Source organism: Ranitomeya imitator, chromosome 1 (genome assembly GCF_032444005.1).
Source record: "Ranitomeya imitator isolate aRanImi1 chromosome 1, aRanImi1.pri, whole genome shotgun sequence".
NCBI lineage: Eukaryota > Metazoa > Chordata > Amphibia > Anura > Dendrobatidae > Ranitomeya > Ranitomeya imitator.
The window spans coordinates 900518598-900537229 of NC_091282.1; the positions used below are offsets into that span (position 1 = coordinate 900518598).

General features: G+C 48.6%; 1 protein-coding gene across 2 annotated transcripts in view; it reads left to right on the top strand.

Moving 5' to 3' along the window:
* ARHGAP24 (Rho GTPase activating protein 24) overlaps positions 1-18632 on the top strand; it is an 896906-nt gene that overhangs the window by 65481 nt on the left and 812793 nt on the right. Inside the window, exon 1 of one of the 2 annotated variants that reach the window (XM_069743290.1) lies at positions 8526-8915. The exons of the other annotated variant lie outside the window; for it this stretch is intronic. Within the exon in view, the coding sequence (XP_069599391.1) occupies positions 8813-8915 (103 nt within the window). The 5' untranslated portion in view covers positions 8526-8812. Of the gene's footprint in view, positions 1-8525; positions 8916-18632 lie in introns of those variants that run through there. 2 annotated transcript variants of the gene reach the window in all.

Below are 18632 nucleotides of genomic sequence, written 5' to 3' on the forward strand. Positions count from 1 at the left end.
ATGAGCATATAAAACCTGGTCAGCGTAGAGACTCTGCTGCTTGGCTGTCGCCCTACAGTCATGGCTTGCTGTAGACAATAGATGGCTGTCGCACTGCAGTCATGGCTTAGGCTTGCCGTAGACATTAGATGGCTGTCACACTGCAGTCATGGCTTAGGCTTGCCATAGACAATAGATGGCTGTCGCACTGCAGTCATGGCTTAGGCTTGCCGTAGACATTAGATGGCTGTCGCACTGCAGTCATGGCTTAGGCTTGCCATAGACATTAGATGCCTGTTGCACTGCAGTCATGGCTTAGGCTTGCCGTAGACATTAGATGGCTGTCGCACTGCAGTCATGGCTTAGGCTTGCCATAGACAATAGATGGCTGTCGCACTGCAGTCATGGCTTAGGCTTGCCGTAGACATTAGATGGCTGTCGCACTGCAGTCATGGCTTAGGCTTGCCGTAGACATTAGATGGCTGTCGCACTGCAGTCATGGCTTAGGCTTGCCGTAGACATTAGATGGCTGTCACACTGCAGTCATGGCTTAGGCTTGCCGTAGACAATAGATGGCTGTCGCACTACAGTCATGGCTTAGGCTTGCTGTAGACATTAGATGGCTGTCGCACTGCAGTCATGGCTTAGGCTTGCCGTAGACATTAGATGGCTGCTGCACTGCAGTCATGGCTTAGGCTTGCCGTAGACATTAGATGGCTGTTGAACTAAAGTCATGGCTTAGGCTTGCCGTAGACATTAGATGGCTGTTGCACTGTAGTCATGGCTTGGGCTTGCCGTAGACATTGAATGGCTGTCGCACTGCAGTCATGGCTTAGGCTTGCCGTAGACATTAGATGGCTGTCGCACTGCAGTCATGGCTTAGGCTTGACGTAGACATTAGATGGCTGTCGCACTGCAGTCATGGCTTAGGCTTTAACGTAGACATTAGATGGCTGTCGCACTGCAGTCATGACTTAGGCTTGTTGTAGACATTAAATGGCTGTCGCACTGCAGTCATGGCTTAGGCTTGCCGTAGACATTAGATGGCTGTCGCCCTGCAGTCATGGCTTAGGCTTGCCATAGACATTAGATGGCTGTCACACTGCAGTCATGGCTTAGGCTTGCCGTAGACATTAGATGGCTGTCGCACTACAGTCATGGCTTAGGCTTGCCATAGACATTAGATGGCTGTCATACTACAGTCATGGCTTAGGCTTGTCGTAGACATTAGATGGCTGTCACACTGCAGTCATGGCTTAGGCTTGCTGTAGACATTAGATGGCTGTCGCACTGCAGTCATGGCTTAGGCTTGCCATAGACATTAGATGGCTGTAACACTACAGTCATGGCTTAGGCTTGCCGTAGACATTAGATGGCTGTCGCACTACAGTCATGGCTTAGGCTTGCCGTAGACATTAGATGGCTGTTGCACTGCAGTCATGGCTTAGGCTTGCCGTAGACATTAGATGGCTGTCGCACTACAGTCATGGCTTAGGCTTGCCATAGACATTAGATGGCTGTCACACTACAGTCATGGCTTAGGCTTGCCGTAGACATTAGATGGCTGTCACACTACAGTCATGGCTTAGGCTTGCCATAGACATTAGATGGCTGTCGCACTGCAGTCATGGCTTAGGCTTGCTGTAGACATTAGATGGCTGTCACACTACAGTCATGGCTTAGGCTTGCCATAGACATTAGATGGCTGTCATACTACAGTCATGGCTTAGGCTTGTCGTAGACATTAGATGGCTGTCACACTGCAGTCATGGCTTAGGCTTGCCGTAGACATTAGATGGCTGTCGCACTGCAGTCATGGCTTAGGCTTGCCGTAGACATTAGATGGCTGTCACACTGCAGTCATGGCTTAGGCTTGCCGTAGACAATAGATGGCTGTCGCACTACAGTCATGGCTTAGGCTTGCTGTAGACATTAGATGGCTGTCGCACTGCAGTCATGGCTTAGGCTTGCCGTAGACATTAGATGGCTGCTGCACTGCAGTCATGGCTTAGGCTTGCCGTAGACATTAGATGGCTGTTGAACTAAAGTCATGGCTTAGGCTTGCCGTAGACATTAGATGGCTGTTGCACTGTAGTCATGGCTTGGGCTTGCCGTAGACATTGAATGGCTGTCGCACTGCAGTCATGGCTTAGGCTTGCCGTAGACATTAGATGGCTGTCGCACTGCAGTTATGGCTTAGGCTTGCCGTAGACATTAGATGGCTGTCACACTGCAGTCATGGCTTAGGCTTTAACGTAGACATTAGATGGCTGTCGCACTGCAGTCATGACTTAGGCTTGTTGTAGACATTAAATGGCTGTCGCACTGCAGTCATGGCTTAGGCTTGCCGTAGACATTAGATGGCTGTCGCCCTGCAGTCATGGCTTAGGCTTGCCATAGACATTAGATGGCTGTCACACTGCAGTCATGGCTTAGGCTTGCCGTAGACATTAGATGGCTGTCGCACTACAGTCATGGCTTAGGCTTGCCATAGACATTAGATGGCTGTCATACTACAGTCATGGCTTAGGCTTGTCGTAGACATTAGATGGCTGTCACACTGCAGTCATGGCTTAGGCTTGCCGTAGACATTAGATGGCTGTCGCACTGCAGTCATGGCTAAGGCTTGCCATAGACATTAGATGGCTGTCACACTACAGTCATGGCTTAGGCTTGCCGTAGACATTAGATGGCTGTCGCACTACAGTCATGGCTTAGGCTTGCCGTAGACATTAGATGGCTGTTGCACTACAGTCATGGCTTAGGCTTGCCGTAGACATTAGATGGCTGTTGCACTGCAGTCATGGCTTAGGCTTGCCGTAGACATTAGATGGCTGTCGCACTACAGTCATGGCTTAGGCTTGCCATAGACATTAGATGGCTGTCACACTACAGTCATGGCTTAGGCTTGCCGTAGACATTAGATGGCTGTCACACTGCAGTCATGGCTTAGGCTTGCCTTAGACATTAGATGGCTGTCGCACTGCAGTCATGGCTTAGGCTTGCTGTAGACATTAGATGGCTGTTACACTACAGTCATGGCTTAGGCTTGCCATAGACATTAGATGGCTGTCATACTACAGTCATGGCTTAGGCTTGTCGTAGACATTAGATGGCTGTCACACTGCAGTCATGGCTTAGGCTTGCCATAGACATTAGATGGCTGTCACACTACAGTCATGGCTTAGGCTTGCCGTAGACATTAGATGGCTGTCGCACTACAGTCATGGCTTAGGCTTGCCATAGACATTAGATGGCTGTCACACTACAGTCATGGCTTAGGCTTGCCGTAGACATTAGATGGCTGTCGCACTACAGTCATGGCTTAGGCTTGCCGTAGACATTAGATGGCTGTTGCACTGCAGTCATGGCTTAGGCTTGCCGTAGACATTAGATGGCTGTCGCACTACAGTCATGGCTTAGGCTTGCCATAGACATTAGATGGCTGTCACATTACAGTCATGGCTTAGGCTTGCCGTAGACATTAGATGGCTGTCACACTACAGTCATGGCTTAGGCTTGCCATAGACATTAGATGGCTGTCGCACTGCAGTCATGGCTTAGGCTTGCTGTAGACATTAGATGGCTGTCACACTACAGTCATGGCTTAGGCTTGCCATAGACATTAGATGGCTGTCATACTACAGTCATGGCTTAGGCTTGTCGTAGACATTAGATGGCTGTCACACTGCAGTCATGGCTTAGGCTTGCCGTAGACATTAGATGTCTGTCGCACTGCAGTCATGGCTTAGGCTTGCCGTAGACATTAGATGGCTGTCACACTGCAGTCATGGCTTAGGCTTGCCGTAGACAATAGATGGCTGTCGCACTACAGTCATGGCTTAGGCTTGCTGTAGACATTAGATGGCTGTCGCAGTGCAGTCATGGCTTAGGCTTGCCGTAGACATTAGATGGCTGCTGCACTGCAGTCATGGCTTAGGCTTGCCGTAGACATTAGATGGCTGTTGAACTAAAGTCATGGCTTAGGCTTGCCGTAGACATTAGATGGCTGTTGCACTGCAGTCATGGCTTGGGCTTGCCGTAGACATTGAATGGCTGTCGCACTGCAGTCATGGCTTAGGCTTGCCGTAGACATTAGATGGCTGTCGCACTGCAGTCATGGCTTAGGCTTGCCGTAGACATTAGATGGCTGTCACACTGCAGTCATGGCTTAGGATTTAACGTAGACATTAGATGGCTGTCGCACTGCAGTCATGACTTAGGCTTGCTGTAGACATTAAATGGCTGTCGCACTGCAGTCATGGCTTAGGCTTGCCGTAGACATTAGATGGCTGTCGCCCTGCAGTCATGGCTTAGGCTTGCCATAGACATTAGATGGCTGTCACACTGCAGTCATGGCTTAGGCTTGCCGTAGACATTAGATGGCTGTCGCACTACAGTCATGGCTTAGGCTTGCCATAGACATTAGATGGCTGTCATACTACAGTCATGGCTTAGGCTTGTCGTAGACATTAGATGGCTGTCACACTGCAGTCATGGCTTAGGCTTGCCGTAGACATTAGATGGCTGTCGCACTGCAGTCATGGCTTAGGCTTGCCATAGACATTAGATGGCTGTCACACTACAGTCATGGCTTAGGCTCGCCGTAGACATTAGATGGCTGTCGCACTACAGTCATGGCTTAGGCTTGCCGTAGACATTAGATGGCTGTTGCACTGCAGTCATGGCTTAGGCTTGCCGTAGACATTAGATGGCTGTCGCACTACAGTCATGGCTTAGGCTTGCCATAGACATTAGATGGCTGTCACACTACAGTCATGGCTTAGGCTTGCCGTAGACATTAGATGGCTGTCACACTGCAGTCATGGCTTAGGCTTGCCGTAGACATTAGATGGCTGTCGCACTGCAGTCATGGCTTAGGCTTGCTGTAGACATTAGATGGCTGTTACACTACAGTCATGGCTTGGGCTTGCCGTAGACATTGAATGGCTGTCGCACTGCAGTCATGGCTTAGGCTTGCCGTAGACATTAGATGGCTGTCGCACTGCAGTCATGGCTTAGGCTTGCCGTAGACATTAGATGGCTGTCACACTGCAGTCATGGCTTAGGCTTTAACGTAGACATTAGATGGCTGTCGCACTGCAGTCATGACTTAGGCTTGTTGTAGACATTAAATGGCTGTCGCACTGCAGTCATGGCTTAGGCTTGCCGTAGACATTAGATGGCTGTCACACTGCAGTCATGGCTTAGGCTTGCCGTAGACATTAGATGGCTGTCGCACTACAGTCATGGCTTAGGCTTGCCATAGACATTAGATGGCTGTCATACTACAGTCATGGCTTAGGCTTGTCGTAGACATTAGATGGCTGTCACACTGCAGTCATGGCTTAGGCTTGCCGTAGACATTAGATGGCTGTCGCACTGCAGTCATGGCTTAGGCTTGCCATAGACATTAGATGGCTGTCACACTACAGTCATGGCTTAGGCTTGCCGTAGACATTAGATGGCTGTCGCACTACAGTCATGGCTTAGGCTTGCCGTAGACATTAGATGGCTGTTGCACTGCAGTCATGGCTTAGGCTTGCCGTAGACATTAGATGGCTGTCGCACTACAGTCATGGCTTAGGCTTGCCATAGACATTAGATGGCTGTCACACTACAGTCATGGCTTAGGCTTGCCGTAGACATTAGATGGCTGTCACACTGCAGTCATGGCTTAGGCTTGCCGTAGACATTAGATGGCTGTCGCACTGCAGTCATGGCTTAGGCTTGCTGTAGACATTAGATGGCTGTTACACTACAGTCATGGCTTAGGCTTGCCATAGACATTAGATGGCTGTCATACTACAGTCATGGCTTAGGCTTGTCGTAGACATTAGATGGCTGTCACACTGCAGTCATGGCTTAGGCTTGCCGTAGACATTAGATGTCTGTCGCACTGCAGTCCTGGCATAGGCTTGCCATAGACATTAGATGGCTGTCACACTACAGTCATGGCTTAGGCTTGCCGTAGACATTAGATGGCTGTTGGCAGAACGATGCTTTGGCCAATCATTAAGCCGACACTCCCATACACAGAGAGGTCATCACTCAGTCGGACACTCCTCTATTCTCTATGAATATTGCACATGTCCTGATCAGTAGAATAGGACATGTATATGATATTTGTCAACTGCACACTTGTCTGGTCAAGAATGTTGGATTGTGAATTAATTGTGCTGCTCAGTTCCAATGCAAAAATGAGCTCTGCTGGACATAACTTTTAACTTAAAATGCCTTAAAAACATTCTCAATTATCAGAGAGGGCCTCTGATCCCACTAGTTAGGTTGCTCACATTAACTTCTTATTGCAGGGGCTCTCCTAGCGTGGATGGAAAATCAATGAGCATATAAAAAAATGTTTTTACTGTTTTCAGGCTAACCTATCAAAAAAAGGTTTCCAAGAAAAGGAAAACCAGTTTAAGGCATCTAGCATCTTATAATTCAGTCATAAAATTAGAAATCATTCACTGAAGGCGTGGTAGGCTTTTTTATGCTTTCATATCTGTCTTAAGGAGTCATACTTTGTTACATTTAGTGACCTTAGAATAATTAAAAATTGAAAGAAAATGGATCAGTTTTGTAATAACCAGGATAAACAAGATTTTACTTCTGAATAAAAAGGGCCAGTCAGTTGCTTTTCATGAAATTCAGACAAATTAGGAGCCTCCGATAAGAAGATGTTCTTTGGACATAATGGATTTCTAGTTCTTAAACCAAGCCACAAAAGGAGGAAGAAGGAACTTGAAAAGATGATCAAATAAAAAGACTTTTCTCCAAGAGCTGCTCTTGTTTGTAAAATGGAATCTTGTATTAATGGACATATTGAGCCCTAGAGCGGAGAAGGCACAGGTACAGGTTATGGGCAATGGACCTTGCACTTCAACCATGAAGTGCCTGATATGTTGTGTGAGAGTCTATGCTCTACAGTGGCCGCGGAGTCCATGACTCTAAGTGAGTCACACGCTGAGCTCTTTTCACTTCACTTCATTGACTGAACAGTATATACTAAAGCACGGAAGGGGATAAAAGATTTGCTTCATTGCCTTCTGACAGCTCTGTAACCTATTCCATAACCTGTACACTATAAATGTAGCATCTTAAACTCACCCGCTGTTGCGTGACCTTAGCTAGTCTGAACAACTCTGATAAAGAACCCTTAGAAGTATTACATTTTCTATTAAGGAATTGAGCAGAATTCCAGTATTGTGAACTATAGTTCTATTTTGCATCCCCTATAACATATAGAGCCGGAGTAGACCGTCTTTACAATGTGGGGTCTACTATTAGTGAGGGCTGAGTTAAATTATTTAGCAGAGGCATAAGAAAAGACACATATAGCAGACAGAGGACGTTGCAGTTAATGTTTTTTCAAATTCTGTGGGAAAGAGACTCTGATTCCAGCGATGTATCACTTACTGGGCTGCTTGCTGCTGTTTTGATAAAATCATTGTATTGCCTGTTGCATATCCACCAGTTCTCCACCCACCCCACTGACTAGCAGATTTCTGATTGGCCGCTCTCTATGTACACTGTGCATAGATAGCAAGCTGCCAATCAGTAGCGTGGTGGGGTTATACAGAGCTCATGAATGTGGAGCACTACATGACAGCAGGTTTACTAATTTTTTAGTGATAAAACAATGGTTTTATCAAAACTACAGCAAGCAGCTCAGTAAGTGACACATCACAAGAATAACGGTCGCTGTCTCTACATTATCTTGCTTTCAGATTAAAAGGCACAAACCTGTTTACAGATTCCCTTTAGGATGCTTCTTCGTTATTTCTTAGTTTGGTGACTACTGAAATTGAAACCATTACAAATCTTCAGGCAAAGTTAATTATTATTATTACACTATTTTTACAGCCATGTCAAGAGTGGTGAAAAGAGCGGTGAAACACAACCCTATTACAGTGCAATGTATTACTTCTGCTGAAAAGTCTGTTACCAAATATATAGATATCTATAAGGTAGGGGATAAGTGTATGATTGCAGGGGTCACTACTTTGGGGAACCCTTGCTTATCACATGAATGGGGAACATTGTCCCCTCCATTCCGCCTTAATACTTAGTGAAAAATCATTTGATGGGGTGGCAGTGGACATGCTCCATGTGGTGTCCAAGTGCGATCCGTATTCATGGGACAGTGTGCTGTCCGTGTTCTGTCTAATCAACAATTGGGCAGCACACGTCCAATTTATACGCTCGCCTAATTGTTATGAGACATCTCAAGTACCTTCTGACCAAGATTCTTATATTATTATTATGTTTTATATTGTGATTATTATGTTGTTAGACAAAAAACTTAACAGCCATGTTTTAGTCATTTATTTCTATATGTACAGGGATTTTACATGCTGTGGCAGTCACAGCTTACATCAATATCACGCTGTCAGTCTTTTACTATTTATTAAAGTATGGACCTTCGATATTGCACTTTCTCAAGGTTCATTGTTCCTAATAGGCAATCCTATGCTTGAGAGGAATTTTTACAGGTCAGTCCACTTTTCTGGCGTCCTCCTGGGTTCCATTTATTTAAATCCCGTGCTCCTCATAGGGAGACGCACAAGTGCTTTATACCTGTCCACTATCCATCTGGGCTATTCGTGACTCATCTGACGCTAGGACTGGCTGTGAGAAGCCGTTACGTGGTACATGTGCTTGAAACAATTTGTCATGAAAGGATATTAAAGCTCCATGCCTCCATTCTATCTGCCTGAGACAATCTGCACAGGACCCGCAGCTCCTCGGCAGCGGTTAGCGAAGTGCTGCACTCGGAGCGGTGTATTGTGAGAGCCTGCGAGGAGAGAAAATAGAGAACAGAGAATTCTAAATGCACAGGTTCCCTTCAGACATTTGCATGCTGTTTGACAGTGTGACTTCTGGAGCACTGCTTCTGATATCTCCATCTTCCATCGAGAAGAGAACTGGAAAACGTAAGTTAGCGGCAATCTCATTTTTTTGACATTGGAGAATAAAATCTATGTAGAGGGGGTGGTCATGTGGGGGTGCTTTGTAAAAGAATAAGTGGTAAAACACGTATCACCTTAATTCATAGTGATATTTATCAATACCAGATATACCGGTAAGCTGGCACCCAGGCACACATAGGGATTCTTGTTTCCAAACCGTAGCCTTGCGGAAGAATAATTGTGCTGCTATTCTGAATCCCTAAGGGCTTTAAAATCCTTAAAGTGCTACTGTAGATCTCGTTTATCCTCTGTGGAGTAGACTCAGCTGTAATTAAGATGTTGTACATTTTTCTTTGACATAGCTGATTCAGGTAGAAATGTCCTCCGGTTGGTAGGTGAGAATGCGTGGTCCCCCGCTTGTTGTGATGCATTACTGAGAAGTGATATAATGACATGGGGTAGTGATATATCATTTTGATAGGGGAATCTTGGCATGACATAGAATCTGTTAAGAGTTACTTTAAAATGCCCCAGGGCTTAAGATACAGCGCAGAATTTATTAACTGCCGGACTCCAATATCATATTTGGAAAAGGTAAATGTTCCGCTTTATGGCATTGATCCCTCCAGTTAGAGGGAAACTACACAGAATCTTGAAGACCTGCAATGCTTCTATTTTACAATAAGTGATAAGACAGTGTAGCTTAATTTTTATTCATATTTTATTTTACCTTAACACGTTGAGAAGCCCTGAAACCAGTTATACTGATCAGCACACCATGCTGACACGTGTTAGTGACATCTTCAGTTTTGAGCACATTTTGTTATTTAATGGGGGCTGTCAGGTGAAAACAAGCTATCAATCAGTCCACGTGATAGGTGGTAGCTTGTTGATTGGTGGCTGTCTGGCCGCTGCAGTGTTCATGCTCGACAGCTGCTCGATTCATTCCCAATGGGGCTGTCGGAATAAGCCAAGCAGCAGTCGGAAGCCACATTGTGAAAGAATCGAGCAGCGATTAGATGTCCTTTTGTAATTGAGATTAAAGTTCTCAGTTAAATTCCCTGCTCTGTCAATCGGTGTAGGCCCCAATGGTCAGATAAAGGACAACTTGTTTCCAGTGAACAACCCCTTTAACTCTTTGTTTTATGCACCACAAAATATATTTAAAGTAGCACTTCCATTAAAAAAATAATTTGCTAAACCTGTGTAAATATATATGTAGTGTACATCAGGCAGTACGGTAGATCAGTGGTTAGCACTGCAGCCAGGGCTGCCACTAGGAGTTTCGAGGCCCCATAGCGGCAAAATTTCGGGGCACCCTTGAGACTCCACCCAGGCTCCATCCCTCAAACTGTCCACAGCCCCACCGCTCTCTCTTGGAAAAACTCCACTTCTCACCAATCACACATTAATAGTTCCCATCATCAGATCACAAATATAGCCAGCAGCTTTTGCTTGACCAAAAGATTTTTTAAGCCGCCAAAACGACAAGGTAGACTCTTTTGGCTGAGCACTACTCTATTCTATCCTATTAATCATTTGTTAAAATATCCAATATAATTTTGGTATATTTTTATTTATTTTTCAATTTTTAAAATGACCAATAATATCACATCAAAGGGACAAATACCAACGTACCATGACCAGATCACGTATTACCACCATATTGTGACCTATAATACCACATGCAAGAAACAAATACTGCCACACCATGTCCAAACCACGTATTACCACCACATTGTGACCAAATAACAGCACATACAAGGAACAAATACCACCACACCATGACCAGACCACATATTACCACCACACTGTGACCAAATAACAGCACATATAAGTAACAAATACCGCCACACCATGGCCCAACAACATATTACTACCACATAGCAACTGAATGCTACAATACTGATCATTAATGAAAAAAAATCCTAATATACTAATATCACCATAAGTGCCATTGTAGACAGGAGATCTAATAATAATAATAATAATCTTTTATTTATATAGCGCCAACATATTCCGCAGCACTTTACAGCTTAACAATTTCAAACACAACAGTCATAAATAATAACGCTAGCAATAAAATAATTAAAGCAAAATAAGACGACCCTGCTTGTGAGAGCTTACAATCTACAATGAGGTGGGGTAGATACAAAGTACAGGTGTGTATTTACATTGATGTATTTACAATGATGGTCCAGCCATCTTCAGGGGATGGGGCATAGATGGAAGTAGTGAATGGGCTACACACACACACAAACATAAAATGACTTTGATTAGGGAACGTGATAGGCCCCTCTGAACAAATGTGTTTTGAGGGAGCGCCAAAAACTATGTAAATTGTGGATGGTCCTGCATTAAGGATAGACTGGAGAGGGGAAAGTCGAGTGAGGGGGAGGCCAATTAGTAGAGCATTGCAGTAGTCCAGGCGGAAGTGGATCAAGTCGACAGTGAGGGTTTTTGTTGTTTCCATGGTGAGAAAAGGACGGACTCTAGAGATGTTCTTTAGGTGTAAGCGGCACTAGAGTGCAAGAGATTGTATATGGGATGTGAAGGAGAGATTGGAGTCAAACATAACACCCAGACAGCGCGCCTGCTGCTGGGGTGTTATTATGGTGCCACCTACGGAGAGGGAAATGTCAGATTTAGGGAGGTTAGTAGATGGTGGGAGCAGAAGAAGTTCAGTTTTGGAGAGGTTGAGTTTCAGATAGAGAGCAGACATGATGTTGGAGACTGTGGACAGACAGTCAGTGGTAGTGTTGAGCGATACCTTCCGATATCGGAAAGTATCGGTATCGGATAGGATCGGCCGATATTAAAAAAAATATCGGATATCGCCGATATCGATACCCGATCCCAATGCAAGTCAATGGGACCAAAATATCGGAATTAAAATAAACCCTTTCTTGCCTTGTAGGTTCATTCTACATGAAGGAAAACAACTAAGAATAATGCCGGATGTATTTGGGGAGGTGGCGGAGACATTAAAGTCATAGAGGTTTATCCCAATCAAATAGAATTGCATGTTTTTTGTTTTTTTTTAAGACGTTCGGAGTGACAAAGATATTGACTATGTAAATTTTTTTTTAATTTTGTCAGATATTGATGTTTCACTATTCCACGCCCTTCCCCTTCTTTTTTTTCTTTTTTTTTTTTTCTTTTCCCACACTTTCATCTTCATCATCATCAGCATCTTTGACATCAACTTCTTCTTCACCTTATTCATCTTCTTCTTCATCCTTTACCTTTTTTTTTTTTTTTTTGATTACATTCTTCATATTCATTTTATTCAACTATTATTATTCTTCCTATTCTACATATTCTTTTTATTCCACTGTTGTTATTCTTCCTATTCTACTTCTTCATCATATTCTCATTTGTGACAGGCATTCCCGTAGTTGTTATCTATAAAAGTTGGAAGATTACACCTTCCGTTCTGCCAGTCACAAAAGTTACATTTGTCCGCGTTCAGTTTGGCCTGCAGCATCAGGCTTTATCCAGGGGCACCACGAGGAGGAACGGACTCACCCCCATACACTGCTTAGTCTTCTTCTGCATATAATTTAGATAATATCTTTTGCTCTGATATTAAGTCTTATGCTTAATGTTCTTCTGCTCTTTGTTCTGCAGCCTCTTGTTCTTCTGCTTCTCGGTCTTCCATGTCGTCGTCTCCAGGGTCGTCGTCTCCAGTGTCGTCATCTCCGCCGTCGTCGTCTCAGCCGTCGTCGTCTCCGCCGTCGTCGTCATCGTCATCGGGGTGGTCTTCCGGGTCGTCGTCGTCGTCGTCATCGGGGTGGTCTTCCGGGTCGTCGACTTTAGGGTCTTCAACTTGGAAATGTAGCAGAAGGTACAAGAAGGCTGAGAAAATGCCAAGAACCAGCTGATGGGACTGGAACTCGGATGGCTACCCGAAGGTTCAAGAGCCTATGGAACTACCGAGGACCAGCTGACGTTACTGGAACCCGGTTACTAAGCAGGAGGTACCCGTGCTAAAAAGCACTACCAAGGACCGCCTGACGTTGGCGGAACTCGGATACCCAGAAGGAGGCACCTAAGCCAAAGGCTCTGCCCGGAACCAGCTGACGGTACTGGAACCAGGATGGGGAGCAGAAGGTACAAGAGCAAAAGACACTGCCGAGAACCAGCTGACGGTACTGGAACCCGGATGGGTAGCCGAAGGTCCAAGAGCCAATGGAACTACCGAGGACCAGCTGACGTTACTGGAACCCGGTTACTAAGCAGGAGGTACCCGTGCCCGAAAGCACTACCAAGGACCACCTGACGTTGGTGGAACTTGGATACCCAGAAGGAGGCACCTAAGCCAAAGGCTCTGCCCGGAACCAGCTGACGGTACTGGAACCAGGATGGGGAGCAGAAGGTACAAGAGCAAAAGACACTGCCGAGAACCAGCTGATGGTGCTGGAACCAGGTGGTGGACCTGAAGGTCCACAGGAGAGGAGAGAACAGCTAGGCCGTGAGGCAGCCGCAGTTACCGAACCCCAACAGTCCTACAGGGGGAGCTGGGCCTACTGGCACTACAGAACCAGCCTTGACTACCAGTTCACGCAGCCCACATAGGAAGCTCCTAAACTGGAGGCACCCTGGAGTTGGCTAAACCGACCGCACCACGACGGGGCAAGCATAGGCGTCTCAGTGAGCTTGACACAACCCGGAAACAGCTGACGGTGCTGAAACCAGGCTTGGCACGAGGGAGTACCTGTGTCAAGAACACTGCCGAGAACCAGCTGGCGGTGCTGGAACCCAGATGCGTTGCCCCAGTGTGCAAGAGCCAATGGCACGACCGAGGACCAGCTGGCAGTGCTGGAACCCGGTTACTAAGCTGTAGGTGCCCGCGCTTAAAAGCACTACCAAGGACCGCCTGACGTTGGCGGAACTCGGATACCCAGGAGGAGGCACCTAAGCCAAAGGCTCGGCCTGGAACCAGCTGACGGTGCTGGAACCAGGTGGTGGACCCGAAGGCCCACAGGAGAGGAGAGAACAGCTAGGCCGCGAGGCAGCCGCAGTTACCAAACCCCAACAGTCCTACAGGGGGAGCTGGGCCTACTGGCACTACAGAACCAGCCTTGACTACCAGTTCACGCAGCCCACATAGGAAGCTCCTAAACTGGAGGCACCCTGGAGTAGGCTAACCCGACCGCACCACGACGGGGCAAGCATAGGCGTCTCAGTGAGCTTGACACAACCCGGAAACAGCTGACGGTGCTGAAACCAGGCTTGGCACGAGGGAGTACCTGTGTCAAGAACACTGCCGAGAACCAGCTGGCGGTGCTGGAACCCAGATGCGTTGCCCCAGTGTGCAAGAGCCAATGGCACGACCGAGGACCAGCTGGCGGTGCTGGAACCCGGTTACTAAGCTGTAGGTGCCCGCGCTTAAAAGCACTACCAAGGACCGCCTGACGTTGGCGGAACTCGGATACCCAGGAGGAGGCACCTAAGCCAAAGGCTCGGCCTGGAACCAGCTGATGGTGCTGGAACCAGGTGGTGGACCCGAAGGCCCACAGGAGAGGAGAGAACAGCTAGGCCGCGAGGCAGCCGCAGTTACCGAACCCCAACAGTCCTACAGGGGGAGCTGGGCCTACTGGCACTACAGAACCAGCCTTGACTACCAGTTCACGCAGCCCACATAGGAAACTCCTAAACTGGAGGCACCCTGGAGTTGGCTAACCCGACCGCACCACGACGGGGCAAGCATAGGCGTCTCAGTGAGCTTGACACAACCCTGAAACAGCTGACTGTGCTGAAACCAGGCTTGGCACGAGGGAGTACCTGTGTCAAGAACACTGCCGAGAACCAGCTGGCGGTGCTGGAACCCAGATGCGTTGCCCCAGTGTGCAAGAGCCAATGGCACGACCGAGGACCAGCTGGCGGTGCTGGAACCCGGTTACTAAGCTGTAGGTGCCCGCGCTTAAAAGCACTACCAAGGACCGCCTGACGTTGGCGGAACTCGGATACCCAGGAGGAGGCACCTAAGCCAAAGGCTCGGCCTGGAACCAGCTGACGGTGCTGGAACCAGGTGGTGGACCCCAAGGCCCACAGGAGAGGAGAGAACAGCTAGGCCGCGAGGCAGCCGCAGTTACCGAACCCCAACAGTCCTACAGGGGGAGCTGGGCCTACTGGCACTACAGAACCAGCCTTGACTACCAGTTCACGCAGCCCACATAGGAAGCTCCTAAACTGGAGGCACCCTGGAGTTGGCTAACCCGACCGCACCACGACGGGGCAAGCATAGGCGTCTCAGTGAGCTTGACACAACCCGGAAACAGCTGACGGTGCTGAAACCAGGCTTGGCACGAGGGAGTACCTGTGTCAAGAACACTGCCGAGAACCAGCTGGCGGTGCTGGAACCCAGATGCGTTGCCCCAGTGTGCAAGAGCCAATGGCACGACCGAGGACCAGCTGGCGGTGCTGGAACCCGGTTACTAAGCTGTAGGTGCCCGCGCTTAAAAGCACTACCAAGGACCGCCTGACGTTGGCGGAACTCGGATACCCAGGAGGAGGCACCTAAGCCAAAGGCTCGGCCCGGAACCAGCTGACGGTGCTGGAACCAGGTGGTGGACCCGAAGGCCCACAGGAGAGGAGAGAACAGCTAGGCCGCGAGGCAGCCGCAGTTACCGAACGCCAACAGTCCTACAGGGGGAGCTGGGCCTACTGGCACTACAGAACCAGCCTTGACTACCAATTTATGCAGCCCACATAGGAAGCTCCTAAACTGGAGGCACCCTGGAGTTGGCTATCCCGACCGCAACACGACGGGGCAAGCATAGGCGTCTCAGCGAGTTTGACACAACCCGGAAACAGCTGACGGTGCTGAAACCAGGTTTGGCACGAGGGAGTACCTGTGACAAAAACACTGCCAAGAACCAGCTGGCGGTGCTGGAACCCAGATGCATTGCCCCAGTGTGCAAGAGCCAATGGCACGACCGAGGACCAGCTGACGGTGCTGTAACCCGGTTACTAAGCTGTAGGTGCCCGCGCTTAAAAGCACTACCAAGGACCGCCTGACGTTGGCGGAACTCGGATACCCAGGAGGAGGCACCTAAGCCAAAGGCTCGGCCCGGAACCAGCTGACGGTGCTGGAACCAGGTGGTGGACCCGAAGGCCCACAGGAGAGGAGAGAACAGCTAGGCCGCGAGGCAGCCGCAGTTACCGAACCCCAACAGTCCTACAGGCGGAGCTGGGCCTACTGGCACTACAGAACCAGCCTTGACTACCAGTTCACGCAGCCCACATATGAAGCTCCTAAACTGGAGGCACCCTGGAGTTGGCTAACCCGACCGCACCACGACGGGGCAAGCATAGGCGTCTCAGTGAGCTTGACACTACCCGGAAACAGCTGACGGTGCTGGAACCAGGTTTGGCACGAGGGAGTACCAGTGACAAAAACACTGCCGAGAACCAGCTGGCGGTGCTGGAACCCAGATGCGTTGCCTATTAAAGATTGTCTTCCTAGAGCCCCAACTAGCGGTGCTGGAGCAAAGGGTAAGCAGGGGGAGCAGAGTGTAGGCCGAAGCCTGCACTGGAGGCAGCTTTGTGTCAGCGTTGCGTTTGCAGGACACTTTGCCGGCTACACAGTGTGGGAACAGCTGGCGTTGCTGAACCCCACTAACACAATGGCGGGTGTTTTTCTCTGTGCAGCTAGCACTTGCGGGCAAAAACTAGCGATGTTAGAGCCCGTGGTGAAGCAGGAGGAGGAGGAGAGGAGCAGAGTGTAGGCCGAAGCCTAGTTGAACCAATTTCAAAGGAAACCTTTAACCCCCCCTCAGGTGTTACAAAGTACAAGAGACACACCTTGTGCAGTATTAATGCTGCACAAGTGAAAGGTTGCTCTATTAATTTGTCTACTTGCACACGCTGAATGAAAGGCGTACACAATTTAGCCCATTCTACAGTCAAACTGTAGTGGATGCGTGACTTGGCTTTTTAAGGAGACGCAGCACAGGTGTCCCAAATAACGCCTTGGTGCTTGGCGCAGCTTCCTGAGCGTTGTTATTTGCTGTACAGGAGTCTGCACTCTTGTGTTATCCCTTGGCAATGCCCTGTTAGAGCTGCCCGTCTTATGACCTCATTTCATGTTGGCCGGTGCGGTTAACGATGGCCATAAATCCCAGACCCACAGTGCCTTTTCATAAAGTCACACTGCGGTGCTGGGATTCGTGGCCTTGAGCAGTAAATATTTTGGTCGCTCACGCACGTCCTTACACCTGCTTCAGACTGGGCGGCCTCTGCTGATCCCTTCTCGCATGCCGCAGCCATGAGGCTGCACAGTCTGAAGAAGGCGGAAGGAGATGAGTTAAGACAGGCGAAGATATGCACTGCTCGTGCCCATCAATCACACCCTCGCAGTCAAAATAAGTAAGACAACGAGGAGCATTGTTTCAGGCAGGGCGGACGCACAGGCGCAACAAGCCAACCAATGATGTCAGAAGACGGGAAGCGCTACCAAGGGGGGTGCTGCGTATCATTAGAACGGAAAGTCACACCTCAGGGACAGTGGAATGGTCTCAATGAGACACATTTTGTACGTGTTGAGTTCCACGTGGGCAAGGAGAAAAAGTCAGCCACCTTGTACAAATGCAGCAGTACTGCTGTACAAGGTGGCTGTTATACATAGAAACACCTGGGGGGGTGGGGCCAGGTTCCCTTTAATTTCAGTTCATGTGCCTGCGTGGCGTTTGCAGGTCACGTTGCCGGCTACACAGCAGGGGAACAGCTGGCGGTGCTGAACCCCACTAACACATTGGCTGGTGTTTTTCTCTGTGCAGCTAGCACTTCCGGGCAGAAACTGGAGGTGTTTGAGCCCAGGGTCAGCAGGAGGAGGAGAGGAGCAGAGTGTAGGCCGAAGCCTGCACTGGTGGCAGCTTTTGGTCAGTTGTGCCAGCGTGGCTTGTGCTGGACACGATGCCGGCTACACAGCGGGGGAACAGCTGGCGGTGCTGAACCCCACTGATACAATGGTGGGTGTTTTTCTCTGTGCAGCTAGCATGTCCGGGCAGAAACTGGCGGTGTTTGAGCCCAGGGTCAGTAGGAGGAGGAGAGGAGCAGAGTGTAGGCCGAAGCCTGCACTGGTGGCAGCTTTTGGTCGGTTGTGCCAGCGTGGCTTGTGCTGGACACGATGCCGGCTACACAGCAGGGGAACAGCTGGCGGTGCTGAACCCCACTAACACATTGGCTGGTGTTTTTCTCTGTGCAGCTAGCACTTCCAGGCTACAACTGGCGGTGTTATAGCCCAGGGTCAGCAGGAGGAGGAAAGGAGCAGAGTGTAGGCCGAAGCCTAGTTGAACCAATTTCAAAGGTAACCTTTAACCCCCCCTCAGGTGTTGCAAGGTACAAGAGCCACACCTTGAACTGCATTAATGATGCACAAGTCAAAGGTTGCTCTCTTAATTTTGCTCCTTGCACACGCTGAATAAAACACGTACACTATTTAGCCCATTATACTGTCAAACAGTAGTGGAGGCGTGACTTGTCTTTTTAAGGAGACGCAGCACAGGTGTACAAATTTACACCTAGGTGCTGGGCGCAGATTCCTTACCGTTGTTATTTGCAGTACAGGAAACTGCGCTCTTGTGTTATCCCTTGGCAATACCCTGTTAGTGCAGGCCATCTCATGACCTCATTTCATGTTGGCCGGTGCGGTTAACGATGGCCATAAATCCCAGACCCACAGTGCCTTTTCCTAAAGTCACACTGCGGTGCTGGGATTCGTGGCCTTGTGCAGTA